The 16,966-nt window shown below is 39.6% G+C and overlaps 1 protein-coding gene across 6 annotated transcripts in view; it reads left to right on the top strand.

Annotated features, from left to right (window-relative positions):
* LOC109927188 (synaptojanin-2-like) overlaps positions 1-16,966 on the top strand; it is a 182,334-nt gene that overhangs the window by 128,497 nt on the left and 36,871 nt on the right. For all 6 annotated transcript variants that reach the window (XM_048601190.1, XM_048601187.1, XM_048601189.1 and 3 more), the window contains 2 exons: positions 4,160-4,316; positions 14,374-14,485. In XM_048601190.1, the coding sequence (XP_048457147.1) occupies positions 4,160-4,316; positions 14,374-14,485 (269 nt within the window). The remainder of the gene's footprint in view (positions 1-4,159; positions 4,317-14,373; positions 14,486-16,966) is intronic.

Raw genomic sequence — 16,966 nt, 5'->3', positions numbered from 1 at the left:
GAACTTCCTCCACGATAATCCTCAACACTGGCACCACACAAGGATGCATTCTCAGCCCCCGCCTGTATGCCCTGTATACCGGCGATTGCATAGCCAAATTCCGCATGAACGCCATCTACAAGCTTGCTGACGACACCACCGTGGTGGCTGGAAATCAAACAACAATGATTCAGAATACAGGAAGGAGAAAGAGGGCTTGGTGTCATGGTGCGATAACAGCTCTCTCTCTCTCTCTCACTCTCTCTCTCTCTCTCTCGTTCAAACTGATCATTGAATTCAGGAAGAAAGGAGGAGGACATGCCCCTATCTACATCAACAGAGCTGAGGTGGAGAGGGTCAAGAACGCCAAGTTCCTTGGAGTAACAATAACCAACCATCTGTCCTGGTTCTCCCACATAAATGAGACTGTCAAGAAGGCACAACACTGCCTCTGCTTCCTCAGGCGGCTTAGGAAATTTGGCATGTTACAAAGACCCTCACCAACTTTTACAGATGCATGATGGAAAATATACTATCCAGGTGCATAATGGCCTGGTATGGTAACAGCTGTGCCCAGGAACGTAAGAAACTATAGAAAATTGTGTGCACAGCCCAGACCATCACGGAAGCCAACCTTCCATCCGTAGATTCCATTTATACTTCTTGTTGCTGCAGAAAGGCTGCCAACATCAACAAAGACCCTCCCCACCCTGGTAATGTTCTCATCCAACCTGTTCCATCAGGCAGAAGATCTAGAAGCTTGAACACAGGCAGCGACAGATTGAAGAACAACTTCTTCACTGCTGTTATTTGGCTGGTGAATGGACCTCTCTAACTTCAAATAATGTTGATCTTGCTTTGTGCATCTCCTGTTCAGCTGTAACCTTGTACGCCTCTCTCTGTCTAAGCAGTCTATGATAAGTATGTTCTTGTTTGCTATAATCTACCTGTACTGCTCGCAAAACAAAACTTTTCACTGTACGTAGATACATGTGACTACAATACATCAAAGCAAAACTGTTTATAAGCCAGGTTCTCTATGACCAATTCCTTATTTCTGCCACCGGGTCCAAATTGTTTTGTACTGCTAGAATGCTGTATTTTCTTTTAATTCACTCGTGGGACATGGGTGTCGCTGGCTGGACCAATATTTATTGTCTATCCCTGTGTGCCCTTGAGATGGTGGTGGTGAACTGCTGCCTTAAACTGTTGAAGTCCATGTGCTGCAGGTAGACCCACAAGGCCAGGATCTTGACCCGATAACACTGAAGGAACAGTGATATATTTCTAAGTGAGGACAGTGAATAGATCGGAGGGGAACCTGCAGGTAGTGGCATTCCCACATATTTTCTGCCCTTGTCCTTCTAGATGGGAGTGGTCATGAGTTTTGAATATGCTTTCTCGGGATTTTTGGCAAATTTCTGCAGTGCATCTTGTAGATAGTACACACTGTTGCCAGTGGTGGAGGGAGTGGAAGTTTGTGGATGTCATGCCAATCAAGCGGGCTGCTTTGTCCTGGATGGTATCAGGTTTCTTGAGTGTTGTTGGAGCTGCACAGGCAAGTGGAGAGTATTCCTTCACTCTCCTGACTTGGGCCTTGCAGATGGTGGGCAGGCTTTGGGGAGTCAGGAAATGAGTTACTTGGTATAGTATTCCTAGCCTTCCTGGCAAGTTGATTTGAGTTTCTGGTCTCTGGTAATCTGATGTTGATTGTGGGAGATCCATTGTGTGTCAAGGGGCAGTGGTTATGTTGTCTCTTATTGGAGACATTAAATGATGAAAACATTGTTACCATTCCCAGGAAGTCTACTGCAAACTTGCATGAATTGTCACAACTGTAATGGAAGGAATATGCTGATAATCAAGCTCCTATGAAGTACTCTTTTTAAAGTACTCTAAGTACTACTGTTAAGTATAAAAGGAATGTCACCAGGCTTCTTAGCTCAATAATGTCTTTATTATTAATAAAACATATTCTCAATAGGTTTGAGATAACTACTCATTACAGCTTTAACTGTGGATCATACCTTAGATGTTAATATCCTTGATCGTATAGACATACACTCTCTCACAACATGAAAATGAGATGTTTTTGCAGAGATGGTGTTAAAAAGGCAAAAAATGAAGAAATTTCTGTGGTTCAGAGTCTAGAAATAAACAATAAAAGGTGACAACTTCTCAAATCTGCTGAAATTTTCTGTTGACAAAGCTGAATCGCTGACAGCTATACATTGATGATAATTATTCAGTCTGATTCCAAGCAACTTGGGTTTGAGTTGTTGCAAATGAGCACAGTCCACAGTACTTAAAATTTCACAAGGTTGACAAAAATATTGGCTTTTGGAAACTCTTAAATTCCCAGGACTGACTTCTAAGGAGCCAGACTTTAGGAGACAGGACGTGTTTTCAGGGGTGTCTTCTTGAGTTACTGACTCTGGGTTTGTAAAACAGAATTCTAAAACCAGAGAAGGTTGCTAGGCCACAATTAGCATAGACCCTAAGCCCCTCAAAGCCAGTTTTTTTTTAACCCCAGTAACTATATAATAAACCTAATTTCTTATCTCCTTGCCTTGCGTAGCTGCTTCTGCAAAATTGCTCAATTTCTGGAAAATTCCAAGTAGCTCACAATACACATTAAACTTTTGACATTAGAAATGTCAGGTGGGTCTCAGCCCATGAACTGTTGAACCCATTTCCAAGAAATCACATGATTCTGTTCAGTCCAGAAAATGTCCAAGTAATTCCATGTTTTCCAGCTTCCTTCAATGTTGTCCTTAAATTATATTCCCAACAGAAATTCCTCTTGTCATTGCACAGCAGCTGTCCATTGCTAGAACGTTAATAATGTTAATTATTGTTAATCTGGTACTCGTTAGATTATCACATGCATGCAATTGATCATGCCCTGTACGTGTGGGAAGCCAGTCAGGATTTAAATCTGACTACCAGCTCATTCAGTTTAGAAGAAGTTTGTAAAGACTCCCTTCCTGCCAAGCAACCCAACTGCTACCCACCCTGTATGTCTACACGCAACAACTTAGGGACTCTCAAAGTAGCAACATAGGCCAGAATTTTATTGGGTTTTGGTGTGCGGCTGGTCAGCAGGAGAGGCGTGGATGGACAACATCAAGTGAGGAGTTGGCATGTCCATCACTTTGCCACCCCTATTGCATTTCAGCAGTAATGGAAAAGTTAGTGGATGGCACTTCTGCCTATTGGCCAATTGAAAGCCTTAAATTACTAAGCAAGAGCCACTTAAGGTTGGCTCTTTGTGATGTGGTGAGACAGCCAGGTGAAATCCTGGTGGGCTTCTTCCAGTTTCAGGGGTGAGTTACCCTGTGATGTGAACTGTACCCACCTGCCATGGTTCCAAATCTTTTTATACATCAGGCTAGTAAAAGTCTATCAGTCGTAAATTTAACATTAATAATTCCACTTGCATGTACTGTCTTTGTGGGAGAATGCTCCACAACTCCAATACTCTATGTCTGGGTTCTGATCTTGAGGTTATGTCACCTTGTCCTGTCTCGTCACCAGAAAAGGTTTCTAATAACCCTTTCAAAATCCAAAAAATGTCAACTAAGTCATCTAAGCTTCTGGGCTGCAACAAATATAACCTCTCCTCATATTCTAACCTTTGAACCCTGATGTCATCTTGGTGTATTTATGCTGCTCTTCTACAGTGTCAATGTATAGGTTCTAAGTTGCTGTGCTCAGATTCATTCCCAGTTCTCTCAAAGTGGTTTATCTAGGGCTTTGTTTGGTTTAGGGAAGCCTTTTGCTCTTGGTAATCTAGCCCTTTTATTATAACGGCTAAAGTTCAGTTAGCTTTTTTGATTATTTGTTCTTCCACAGTTTGTTTTTAGCTTTTTAATGTTTCAAAACTACGCAATATATCCATTGTTTTTGCTGCAATATCTGTCTTGAAATGCATCAGTGGTTTCCAGATTATTTCTTCATTCCAAAGATGTTTAAGTATGAATGTTGTGTGCTACTTAATATGATCTTTACACTCAATGGGGAAAGCATGCAACAGAATGAAACAGCTGAGCAATTGTCATTTTTTTCTAATAAAATCCATTAGTTTGGCTCAGAGAACTTTCTTGAATCATTTAAGAATTATTTTTTAAAACTTGATTGTTTATAATTTTAACTTAAAAAATTTGCATTTTTTATTTAGATTTTCAAAGATTTCTTTGAAGGTACCATCAACTTCGCTCCAACATACAAATATGATGTGGGCACAGATGTTTATGACACCAGTGACAAATGCAGAACTCCTGCTTGGACAGATCGAGTGCTGTTGTGGAGAAAAAATTGGTCCTGTGATACATCTGGTATGATGATAAAATCAAAACGTTAACCTAGCAGTAACTAAAATTATTTAATATCTACATTGTAAAGAAGTAACAGATATAGCCATATCTTTTTATGTTGTCACAATTTTTAAGCCACTAGATAGTTGCCTCGAAGATGGAGCCAATTTACCTATATAGGGAGTCCTCACTATTCGTAGGAGATACATTTCAGAAAAATCTGACGATTAGTGAAAGAATGAAATACAGTGGTTTATACATCATAAAAATTAATGCAATTAAAGGGGGGCCGCGTTACGATGAATTCCTTAAGCTGCCTTTGTTTTGACAATTGTGGATTTTTATACTGCTAATCCTTCATGTACTGTACACAAAACTTACAAGCTTTTAAACAATTTTAAACAGTCTTAAATAATTTTACTTTAATTCTTACCTTGGAAAAGTGACCTGCTTGCTGAGGGTGAGTGTTGGTTCTTCATTTGTCTTTTTTCCTGTCGCCTTCATCTGTAGGCCTGACAGTCCTGATTTTTCCTGTGACTCGTTTGACTTTAGAAGGTTTAGGAGTTGCCACTCCTTTAAAGAAAATGTCTAGAATTGACTGTTTTGCGTCACACATCTTGGCGTCGTAAATCTATTGTTAACATGACAAGCTATCATTAACAAGCCACTTTGGCTGATTGATCTACCAGATGGTCATGACATCTAAGAACATTCAGAGCTTCATAAGTGTGCATGAAAACATCCTGCAGGCACTTTGTGATCAGGTCTTTTTCATGAATTAGTGGTGCATTATCACCTTCATCATCTAAATTCTCTTCGCTGAATGCTTGTGCATCCATTTCTACCAGGTCTTCATTACTGAGCGGCTTGGAATGGGACTTGAATAACCATGCAACATCATTCTTTCCGACCTCCTCAAAGCCCACCTACCATCCCAGATTTACTAACTCATTATGAATAGTGGCCAAGTCATTGACCCTGGCAGTGACTTCTTCCATGCACTGTTCATGTGATAAAGCAAAACTTTGTCCCATATAGCACCAGTGATGTTCACAGCACCCATGATGTTAAATTGCTTCTAGACAGCTTAGACAGATGGCTTCCCTTCACCATCTGTTTTCTTGATGAGTGTCCGGAAAGTCTTACAGATATAGTAGACTTCAAATGTTGCTCTGACTCTCTGGTCCATCGGCTATATGATGGATGCCATTCACAAAGGTAGGAATGTGACTTTGACATTTGGATAAAGAACCTCATAGTCCAAATTGTGAGCACTGGCATTGTCCAAAATGAGAAGAATCTTATATGTCAAAATTTCCTTGGCATAATACTACAGCATCTCAGTACAAAGTAGCCCATGGACCAGTCATGTAATATCTGTTTAATTATCCATGCCTTGCAGTAAAGTTTGCAGGTGATAGGGAGACACAATTTTTTTAATTGCATGTGGGTTCTCACCATGATAAGTGATCGTTGGTTTCAGCTTCTTGTCACCTTTTGCAAAGCCATCTAGAACAGAGTGAGATGGTTGAGAAGCACTTTTCACACTGGCACTATGGGTTCTTGATAGTATTAATATCTAATACAGACCCGTCTCATCTATATGGGAAACTTGGTGAACATCCTCTCTGATTTCTAAACTTCTCCAGGAAAGAATCAGCAGCATCAGTGTCAGTACTGGCCGCTTTCCCTGCACGCATACCTTCTTAAAGCTGTACCATGCATGGAAATGATTAAACCAGCCACGGCCCATATCAGAAGTTTCTTGTTTCACACAGAGATTTGTAGTAGAGCTCCCTCCCTCGTCTTGTTTGATGTTTTCATAAAAACTGAAAGCCTTCTGTCGGATAAGGGCAAGGCTGATCAGTGTGTTCTTCTCATGAAGATCATTCTCACCACCAATCTGTTTTCCATTATCTCCATTGCCTGGTTGTGATGCTGTGTTATCTTTTGCATTGAACGCAACGCAGCATGTTTGGCTTTCTCGCTGATCTTATTACTCTTTCCCAGGAATGAATGGTTGGTGGAAGCAATCTAAGATGGTGAGCAACATGATTACTACTTTTCTTAATTAAGTCTAATTTCACATTGTGAGTCACAATTTGATGCTGTCAGATGTATTGAGGAGATTCAACATTTGCTGTAGTGGCGCGTTTTCCTGTCATGGTCACACGAGTACAAGATAAAAACAGAGGAATCTCGTGATGCACTTTCACTGAGAACTATGAACTCAAATAGTGTTGAGAAGGAATGCTGTGCAGGTTGCAAAAACTGCTGGGAGCACTTGACAATACGCCAAAGTAGCAATGTAAGAATTAAACAGCTCAACAAGTACTGAAAATTGTTCCCTAATTTAATAGGAATGTATAGGCAAAAAAAATTATATTGGTTCAACAAAAAGCATTGACCTGCTGTATATGAATTGTTTGAAAAATGTTTGTTGTAGATGTCTGTTTAGGTAAATAAGGAGCAGTAATTTTCAGAGGTAGTAGGAACTGCCGATGCTGGAGAATCTGAGATAACAAGGTGTAGAGCTGGAAGAACACAGCAGGCCAAGCAGCATCAGAGGAGCAGGAAAGCTGATGTTTTGGGTCGAGACCCTTCTTCAGAAATTCAGCAATAATTTTCTTCATAATAATAACCTTCTTCAGAAATTCAGCAATAATTTTCAATTGTGTTTGGTTGACGCGTTTCTGATGACTTATTAGTTGATCTTTGGTTACACTGTTCACAGATTTAATTCGATATATACCAATTGTTGTGATTCCAGCTTTTGTTACCATTGGACAAGTCAAATCTCAGAATGAAACCCAACTTGATAGACCAACTCTGAAAAAGAATATTGTTGGTCATTCACTGAAACATAGGCACATAAGGCTACAGGTTTTCTTTTAAACCAGAATATAGTTTTATTGTAATAAAATAAATTGAGCTATCTAAATATCGTACACACTTTGAAACACTTTAAAACATGTAGCAAAACAAATCTCATGTATTCCCTAGTACAATAGCTTTACAGTGAGCCAAATCCAGAGAAATTATTCTTCTGTTTCAGATTTTAAAGTTTGACCTAACTGCTTCTCTCCACTTCTGTCCTGTGATCTGTGAATATTGTTGCTTGAATACTCAAAAAACTGAAAGCTTCAACTTTTTCAGTCTTTTAATAGTCAACTGATTTATAACCAAGCATTCCTGGTCTGTAAGTTTCATAAACTTAAACTTTTAATTTAGGATAATTGTGCTTTCCCTGAATTATCCTACACTTCTTTCTGGGAGAGAAACTATATTTGCTCCTGACCCCAGTTAAATCTCTTCCAAGACTGTGTACTAAATGTTTTTAGTCTCTGACTTTTCCTAAGCTTAACGTCAATACTTGATCACCCTAAATCAGAGGCAAGCTTAGGTCTTTCAATGTTTACTCCCTATTGTAAATCCTTCAGTATAAACAAACAATCTTCTATTAACACTACAGGAGAATTGCAATTACTGGATTTCAGATGCAGAATTAGGTAATGGTTCCAGAAGTTTTTGATTTTATTTAAAACTTCTCCACGAAAGTAATGGTGACTTTAACTTCCCCAATATTGACTGGAACTCACTTAGAGCAAGAGGCTTAGATGGAGTAACATTTGTTAAGTGCATCCAAGAGGGCTTCTTGAAACAGTATGTGGATAGTTCGACTAGAGGAGGGGTCATACTGGACCTTGTACAGACCAATAAGCCTGGTCGGGTGACTGACCTTTCATTGGGAAAGCATTTTGGAAATGGTGATCACAACTCCTTAAGTTTTAAGATAGCTGTGAATAAGGACAAGCCAGGACCTTGCGGGAAGGTGCTAAATTGGGGTGGGCAAAATACGTCAGTATTAGGCGGGAGCTAGGGAGTGTTAATTGGGAGGAACTGTTATCGTGCAAGTCCACATTTGACATGTGGGAGTTGTTTAAAGACCTACTGATGAGAGTTTAGGACTGGCATGTTCCAGTAAGAAGTAAAAGGATGGCAAGATAAGGCAACCTTGGATAGCAAGGGAGGTTGTGCATTCAGTCGAAAGGAGAAAAAGAAACTAAAATCGGACAGGGCCCATTAGGAATACAAAGAAAGCAGGATATAATTCAAGCAGGGAATTAGGAGAGCAAGGAGGGGCCATGAAATAACCTTGGCAAGTAGGGTTAAAGAGAATCCCAAGGCCATCTATACATGTATTAAAAACCAAAGCATTATTTGGGAGAAGGTAGGACCACTCGATAAAGGAAGAAGCTTTTATGCTAGGAGATAGAGGGTGTGGTTGAGATCCTAAATGAGTACTTTGCATCAGTATTCACCCAGGAGAAGGATATGGAGGATAGTGAGATTTATGTGGAGCATGCTAATATGCTAGGGCATTTTGAAATCAAGAGAGAAGTGGTGTTGGGTCTCTTGAAGGACATTAAGGTGGATAAGTCCCAAGGGCCCAATAATGTCTACCCCAGGTTATTAAAAGAGGCAAGAGACAAGATTACTGGGACCTTGACCAAGATCTTTGTATCTTTGCTAGCCACTGGAGAGGTCCCGGAGGACTGGTGAGTAGCTAATGTTAATCCTCTGTTCAAGAAGGGGAACAGGGATAATCGGTGAGTCTCTCATCGGTGGTTGGGAAGCTATTAGAGAGAATTCTTAGGGTTAGGATTTACGCACATTTGGAAAAGCATGGTCTGATTAAGGACAGTCAGCATGGCTTTGTGCAGGGCAGGTCATGTCTTTACTAACTTGATTGAATTTTTCGAGGAGGTGACAAAGGTTATCAGAGGGTAGAGCAGTAGATGTTGTTTACATGAATTTTAGTAAGGCTTTCGACAAGGTCCCTTATGGTAGGCCCATCCAGAAGATTATGATGCATGGGATCCACAGTCACTTGGGCTCGTGAATTCAAAATTGGCTTGCCCATAGAAAGCAGTGGGGAGTGGTGGAAAGCTGTTTTTCTGGCTGAGCACCGAGACTAGTGGTGTTCCGTAGGGTTCCATACAGGGACCTCTGCTGTTTGTGATATATATAAATAACATGGATGAAAATATAGATGGTGGGTTAGTAAGTTTGCAGATGATACAAAGATTAGTGGAGTTGTGGATAGTGTAGAAGGTTGTCAAAGGATACAGCAGAATATAGATCAGTTGCAGATACGGGCAGAGGAATGGCAGACGGTGTTTAATCCGGTTGCGTGTAAGCTGCTACACTTTACAAGATCAAATGTTAAGGAAAAATATACAGTTAATGGCAGGACCCTGATTGGATCTTGGGCTTCAGTTCATAGCTCCCTGAAAGTGGCCACACAAGTAGATAGGGTGGTAAAAAGGTGTATGGCATGCTTGCCTTTATTGGTTGGTGTTGGGTTCCTAAGAAATAAGGAACAAGTCCACAATATTTTCAAATATCCGGCTTTATTTCTTCTTGTATGTCAATTACATGGTCGCCAGTTGAGAACTCTGCAGTAACAGGTTTTTTTTCATGCCTCTTATACATTTTTTTCAATTCTCCTCAAAACAGCAAATAGCGGTCAGTATCTTCTGTTAATCTATTCTGCAATATCTTCCCAATACATATCCCAAAAGGTTCATGCAAATTATTCCCCACACTCTAACCGTAAGACCTAGGCAACAGTTTGTTCGTCACTACTCTCATATTTGCTTCAAACCGATCTCCTTAGTCTCGACTGCACCTGCAAATCAGCTCGTTGCAATGGCATTTATAAATCTAACCCTTGTTATGCAGTAGCTTAATCACATAATTTTCTATATGCTCCACAATTTCCCCCTTTGATTCTTCCCAAACAGAATCACACAAGCAAAGCAAGCTAATAATAATATATAGATCACCTAGAATGTTGAAGAGCAGTTAAATACCGAACTTTAAGCTTTAGCAATTGCCGAATACAACATTCAAGCAACATACACTTATTCTGTATTTCTTGTTTAAGATGTATACAAAGAAGTATTTACATTGAGTCCACATTTTACGATAAGTCCTCCCTTTTTGGTGCAGGGGATTGGTAAGTCACTAGTAAGCAAACACTCAAGGTGCGCTGTTAGTAATACAATCAACTTCTCCATCTTGACCTATTGTAACGATTCTTATCAAGCTTCAAGTTCAGTCACTGGTTGCTTATTAACATCATACGTGGACTCAAAATTCCCTAGTTCTCTTCATCTGTATCTATCTTGAGAATACTTCTTCAATATTTTTCCTTTGCCAATTTTATGAATGATTGTGTCATTGAGTGGCAACTACTTCCATTTGCAAATACCCCCTCAGGATTGCAATGTACTTGGTATCAAACAATACAGCTCTGACAGATTATAGTGTGTTCATCAGTCTTTACCTTCAGCTTATGCTTCCCCCCTTTTTTATTCAAGGTATCTGTATGTCATCATTTTTGGGCCCTTTCACTTCAGCTCACTGTCACTGTTTCAAAGTCAGTTTCTCGATAGAGTATGTGTCAGTGTCTTATTGTTTAGACTATGCTTTTGTGCTCTTCCAAGCCACACTAATCCATTTGTCGAGTAGGTGTACGTGTCTGGGACCTGTTCTTCAGTGCAGTTTTTTTTTATCAAGCATTCCCTCATGTTTATTACTTCCAAGGTAACAATCACTTTTGTACACTTACATCGGTATCTCAAGACAATGTCATGTATTCGTGATTCTCGTATGATCTTATCAAAAGATCTATGAGATTTTACTTATCTGTCCACTTATAGTCCCAATGCCTCTGGTACTGGCTTGATCATCAAATTCAAATCTCTTGAAAGGAAGGATAAGGACACAAACATCACCAAGAGAAAATTATCAGTTTCGTACTGTCACTTAACATGCATTTTAGCGAAAAGGAAGGTTAACTTCAACTGCCATTTCAATCCATTGTTCATTTTTTTCTAAATCTTCTGCCACTACTTTCCATGCCTAATTACTTCATCTCATCCAATTATGCAATATAACTATTACCACCTGTCTAATTCCAGAGGTCTGGAAAAATATGTAGTCATGGAAATCCTCTTATAATATTTTAAAACAGAAGTCCAACATTTGTTTGATTCAGACAAAACATACTTTGTTCATTCTGTGTCTAAGATGACCTGCATTTTTTAAAGTTACTTTATAACTTATCCTAGATATTTGATATATATCTATATAAATTTGTTCAAATTCAAAATACTGTTTACTCCCTCAAAGGGAGTAAATTCTTGATACCCAATACTTTTAATGTTTTCACAGTAGCTTTCCAATGCTGACATATTTTGTTAATGAATGGCTTGATGGGTTGAGGATTCTTCATCTATCACTATTGCAATGCTGAAAATCTGCAGACAAGTTCAGAAGTAAAGTTTTCAGTATCTTTCAGTCACTGAAAAATAAAAAAAAACCCATCCATTCCATTTCAAGCAGAATGGGTTGATTAGTGGTTCAAGGGGTGGAGTGAAAACTTCTGGACATAATTATGTTGACCGTCTCTCTTCCTCCTATACAGAAATAAGTGTGTTATAATTGACAAAGGAAAAGCCCACCTCCTTTGTTAGATTGCACTGCCCCTTTTTTTTAAAAGAAAAGCTTTCAGTTTCATCAGAATTTTCTTCAAAGAGAATTGCATTTCCAAAATTACAACTTCCTATTATTTGGATACTTTCACACCAAAGTACATTTACAATGAGCAAATCTTATCATCCAGAATTAAAGATTCATTCGTGCTAAAACAATATTTGGAAGTTCACTCTGGCCAAAATATGAAATTCCAAACATGATAGTTTCCCATTTCAAGTGATAAATGTTTGCCAAGCATTATGAAGCAATTTTTAAATCAGCATTTTGTCACAGATTTTTCCTTTACACAACCATTGAGTTCCTTAAAAGGACATTACATTAACCGAACGTTCCACACTGATAAATTCAAAGCATTCCCAGATCTCAAGCTCCAAAGATCAAAACACAAATATTACACAATTTTTAACAACCAACGAACAAAGGTGTATTCAGACCAGACCACAATCTCCTTAGCCTCTAGTGCACCCATAAATCAGCTCTTTGCAATAGCATTTGTAAATCTAACCCTTGTTGTGCTGTAGCTTAATCACATAATTTTCAATGTACTCCACAGTCAAGGAATTGAGTACAAGAGGCAGGCTGTCATGTTGCAGCTTTATAAGACTTTGGTTAGGCCACACTTAAAGTATTGCATTCAATTCTGGTTACCTCATTACAGGAAGAATGAAATGAGGATGCAGAAGAAGTTTACCAGGATGCTGCCTGGATTAGAGGTTAAGGGAGAGGCTAGAAAAACTCTGGTTGTAAAGGGTTGACACTCAGAATCTTTTTTCCAGGGTTGAAGTATCTAATACTAGTGGGGATAATAAGACCATAAGACATAGGAGCAGAAATTAGGCCATTCGGCCCATCGAGTCTGCTCCACCATTCAATCATGGCTGATAAGTTCCTCAACCCCATTCTCCCGCTGTCTCCCCGTAACCCTTGATCCCCTTGATAATCAAGAACCTATCTATCTCAGTCTTAAATGTACTCAATGACCTGGCCTCCACAGCCTTCTGTGGCAGTGAATTCCATAGATTCACCACTCTCTGGCTGAAGAAGTTTCTCCTTATCTCCATTCTAAAAGGTCTTCCCTTTACTCTAAGGTTGTGCCCTCGGGTCCTAGTCTCTCCTACCAATGGAAGCACCTTCCAAACATCCACTCCGTCCAGGCCAGTCAGTATTCTGAAAGTTTCAATTAGATTTCCCGCCCTCCCCGCTCATCCTTCTAAACTCCAATGAGTATAGTCCCAGAGTCCTCAAACGTTCCTCATATGTTAAGCTTTCCATCCCTGGGACCATTCTCGTGAACCTTCTCTGAACCCGCTGCAGGGCCAGTACATCCTTCCTGAGATATGGGGCCCAAAACTGCACACAATACTCCAAATGTGGCCTGACCAGAGCCTTATAAAGCCTCAGTAGTACATCCCTGCTTTTATATTCAAGTCCTCTCAAAATAAATGCCGACATTGCATTTGCCTTCCTAACTACTGACTCAACCTGCAAGTTTACCTTGAGAAAATCCTGGACTAGAACTCCCAAGTTTCTTTGCACTTCAGACTACTGAATTTTCTCCCCATTTAGAAAATAGTCCATGCTTTTATTCCTCTTACCAAAGTGCATGACCTCACACTTTCCCACATTGTACTCCATCTGCCACTTCTTTGCCCACTCTCCTAACCTGTCCAAATCCTTCTACAGCCTCACCACTTCCTCAATACTCCCTGTCTCTCCACCTATCTTTATATCGTCTGCAAATATGCATTTAAGGTGAGAGGGAGAAAATTCAAAGGAGATGTGAGGGACAGGTTTTTTATAGAAAGAATGGTGGGAGTCTGGAATGTGCTGCTGGGGTGATGATGGAAGCTGAAATGTTTAAGGAACTTTAGATAAGCACATGAATATGCAAAGAATGGAGGGATGTGGACCAACAGCAGGCAGAAGGGATTACTTTAATTTGGTATCATGTATGGCACAACATCGTGGGCCAAAGGTCCTGTTCCTGTGCTATATTGTTCTTTGTTTAACTACTACTCATATGCTACTGGTTTGAAATCCAAACTCTTAAAAATGATGTTAAAATCGCACCTCTTTTATCACAGTGTTTACTTTAGCACTGTGTTACTAAATAAATGTGTATTTTTCCTTCTTCCTTTTCAGACTAAGTTCTTGCCATTCGCCTCCACACAGCTTTCATCTTCTCAAGTAGTTGATTAGGCTCCTTGAGGATCTGCTACTGTCCATGAGGAGTTGAATTTAATTTTCTGTCCATCTGATATCTGTTTTCCTCATGACACTTCATGTAACCAGATTTTGGAAGAAATTATTTCTTTGCACAATCTTGCCTATCCTTGAAGATGTAGTCATGACATGTGTAAGGGCTTATTATTCAAAAACTTCTATAAGATAACATAATGATATTCTATTAAAGAAATAAAGCTGTTAATTTGATCAAGACAAGTAACTTTGATCTTGCATTGTTTATTCACTTAAAAATTAATCATCAATATTTTCAATTTCCTCTTTTTAGAGAGTGATTTAAGAGGGTGTGAATATGAAGCAGAGACAGAAGAGAAGAAAATATGGCGTCCTGGTGATTTGCTATATTATGGGAGAGCAGAGCTGAAAGCCTCTGATCATAAGTATGTGATTATGATTGATACTGTATTGTGGATGTCAGGATAGTGTAGGAAGAATTGCAATTAGCAGATTTATTTAGTGATAATCTCTCATTCACTAAAATGAATCTTTTGCGAGTATTTTTTGCATTTTTTATTTTAAATCATTCAGAGAAGCTTGAGAAGTCAGTATAAATTACAGTATGATTTATTGCTTTTGTTTTTAGCTTTCTTCAGTGCTAATGAATGTGGGTAGATCTGGCTATATGTCAGAATCCAGTGGAGTTGATATTCTACTGAATACTGAAAGGATAAAAGTTGACAAAACTGTCAGTGTATCAAAAGATGGAGCATTCTGAAACTCCTCTGCCCGTTTCAGTCAGGACCTTTTCATATTCAGCCACTTTTCCCCACATTGGATTAAAAGAATCAATTTTGCTGCCATCTCTTGCTCAATGTGGTATTGCTTGGTGTTCTTAGACGTTCCCTTGAGACAGAGGATGACCTTCTTCCATTAGTTGAGTCATGAGGCGACTAACTTAAATGACACAGGTTGGGGCTAAATCCACACAATCATTGCTGATAGAGGTTAACTGGGTGCGAACTTTGACTGAACAGCAACATCTTAGAGACACTGTGAAGCCAGGCGGGGTCCAGATCAGCATTACTTGATGGTGTGGACTGCAATGGCTGGAATTTGGCAATGTGGATATCAGCAAATTGATCTCACTCCACACCATCAAGGCAACAATGGGAAATGCTGGCTTCCTGTGAGAGAAAAGAAGGGTCTTCAAAGTCTTTGAGTAGTGAAACTGAATAGCTTCAATCATCTGCAGGTGAGAGACTACTGCATGTAGCGAGCCACCTGAAAGTGGGCTTTCACTACTTAACAGATGATTTCCAATTTCTCAGACCTCAGTGAGCTGCACAGCCCTGCTAGTGAGGTCTTGTGATGCAGTGGCAAGCGTCGTGTCTCTGGCCCAGAGTCTGAGTTCAAGTCCCACCTCAGGACTTGATGGCCATGAAAGGTATCCCATAATGTGGCCAATAAATTTTCTGATACACTTACAGCAGGCATTAAAATTGTAAGACCTTGTCAGTTGGAACAGTATAGCAGCTTCAGGATAACAGCCTTCCCACATTAAAAGATTCTACATGCAGGTTCTTGCCATTAGCAGGCACCATCCTTGTTCCAAGGAACAATGATGCAAAGTGTGAGACAATAAGTTTTATTATATAGTTATGTTAAAAATGATGTACATGTACTTAATTTCCTGTTACTGTATCACATTTTGCGCCATGTACCTTTGCTGAAATTTGGCATAAAATAGAATCCTCACAATGTGGGGATTTATTGTTTCAAATGCCAGTTATAATGGTAATTCCATTTGAAAACAGATTTGGGTGATACTGTTATTGCACATGGCAGTCTTTAGGTGGCAGTGTAGCTCTACTAGATCCTCTGACACATTCTGCTAATAGACAGTGTAAAATGCGACATATGTTACTTAAGAGTCATAAGAGTTATACAGCACAGAAACAGACCCTTCGGTTTAACTCGTCCACACCAACCAGGCATCCTAAACTGATTGAGTCCACTTTGCCAGCATTGCTCAATTTTGCTCCGAACGAGGCCTTTTAAATGTTGTAATTGTATCCACCTCCATCACCACCTTTGGCAGCTCACTCCATACACGCACCACCCTCTGCATGGAAAATATTGCCCCTCGGGTCCCTTTTAAATTTTTCCCTTCTCACCTTAAACCTAGGCCCTCTAGTTTTGGACTTGCCTACCCTGGGAAAAAAACCTTGGCTATTCACTCTACCCATATCCCTCATGATGTTATAAATCTCTAACGTCACCCCTCAACCTCCAATGCTACAGGGAAAATAGCCCCAGCCTATTCAGCCTCTCCCTATTGCTTAAACCCTCCATTCCCAACCACATCCTCGTAAACCTTTTCTGAACCCTTTCAAGTTTAATGACACCTTTCCTATAGCAGGGAGCCCAGAATTAAATGCAATATTCTAATAGTGGCTGCACCAATATCCTGTACAGCTGCAACATGATGTCACAACTCCTGTACTCAATGTACTGACCAATGAAGGCAAACATGAGAAATGCCTTCTTCACCACCCTGTCGACTTTCGACTTCACTTTCCAAGAACTATGCATCTGCACCCCTAGGTCTCTTTGTTCAGCATCAGTCCCTAGAGCCCTACCATTCACTGTATAAGTTCTATCCTGGTTTGCGTTAAAAAATGCAACACCTCCCATTTATCTAATTTAAATTAAATTGAGGCTGCTTTTTGAAAGTGTAGAAAGCATCTCTTTGCAATGTAGATATCATGCAACAGCACTGTATGCTTAGCATAACGCACAAAAGCACATTAGTCATACATTCAATCATCAGTCCCATATATAAATTTCACTTTGATGTACATTTTTACCTCACCATTTTATCTGACAATTTTGCCTACCAAATTATAACTCACGGAAACATC

Source organism: Rhincodon typus, chromosome 9, assembly GCF_021869965.1.
Source record: "Rhincodon typus isolate 14 chromosome 9, sRhiTyp1.1, whole genome shotgun sequence".
NCBI lineage: Eukaryota > Metazoa > Chordata > Chondrichthyes > Orectolobiformes > Rhincodontidae > Rhincodon > Rhincodon typus.
Note: the sequence above shows the minus strand (reverse complement) of the source record. Positions and strands in the feature narration are given on the sequence as shown.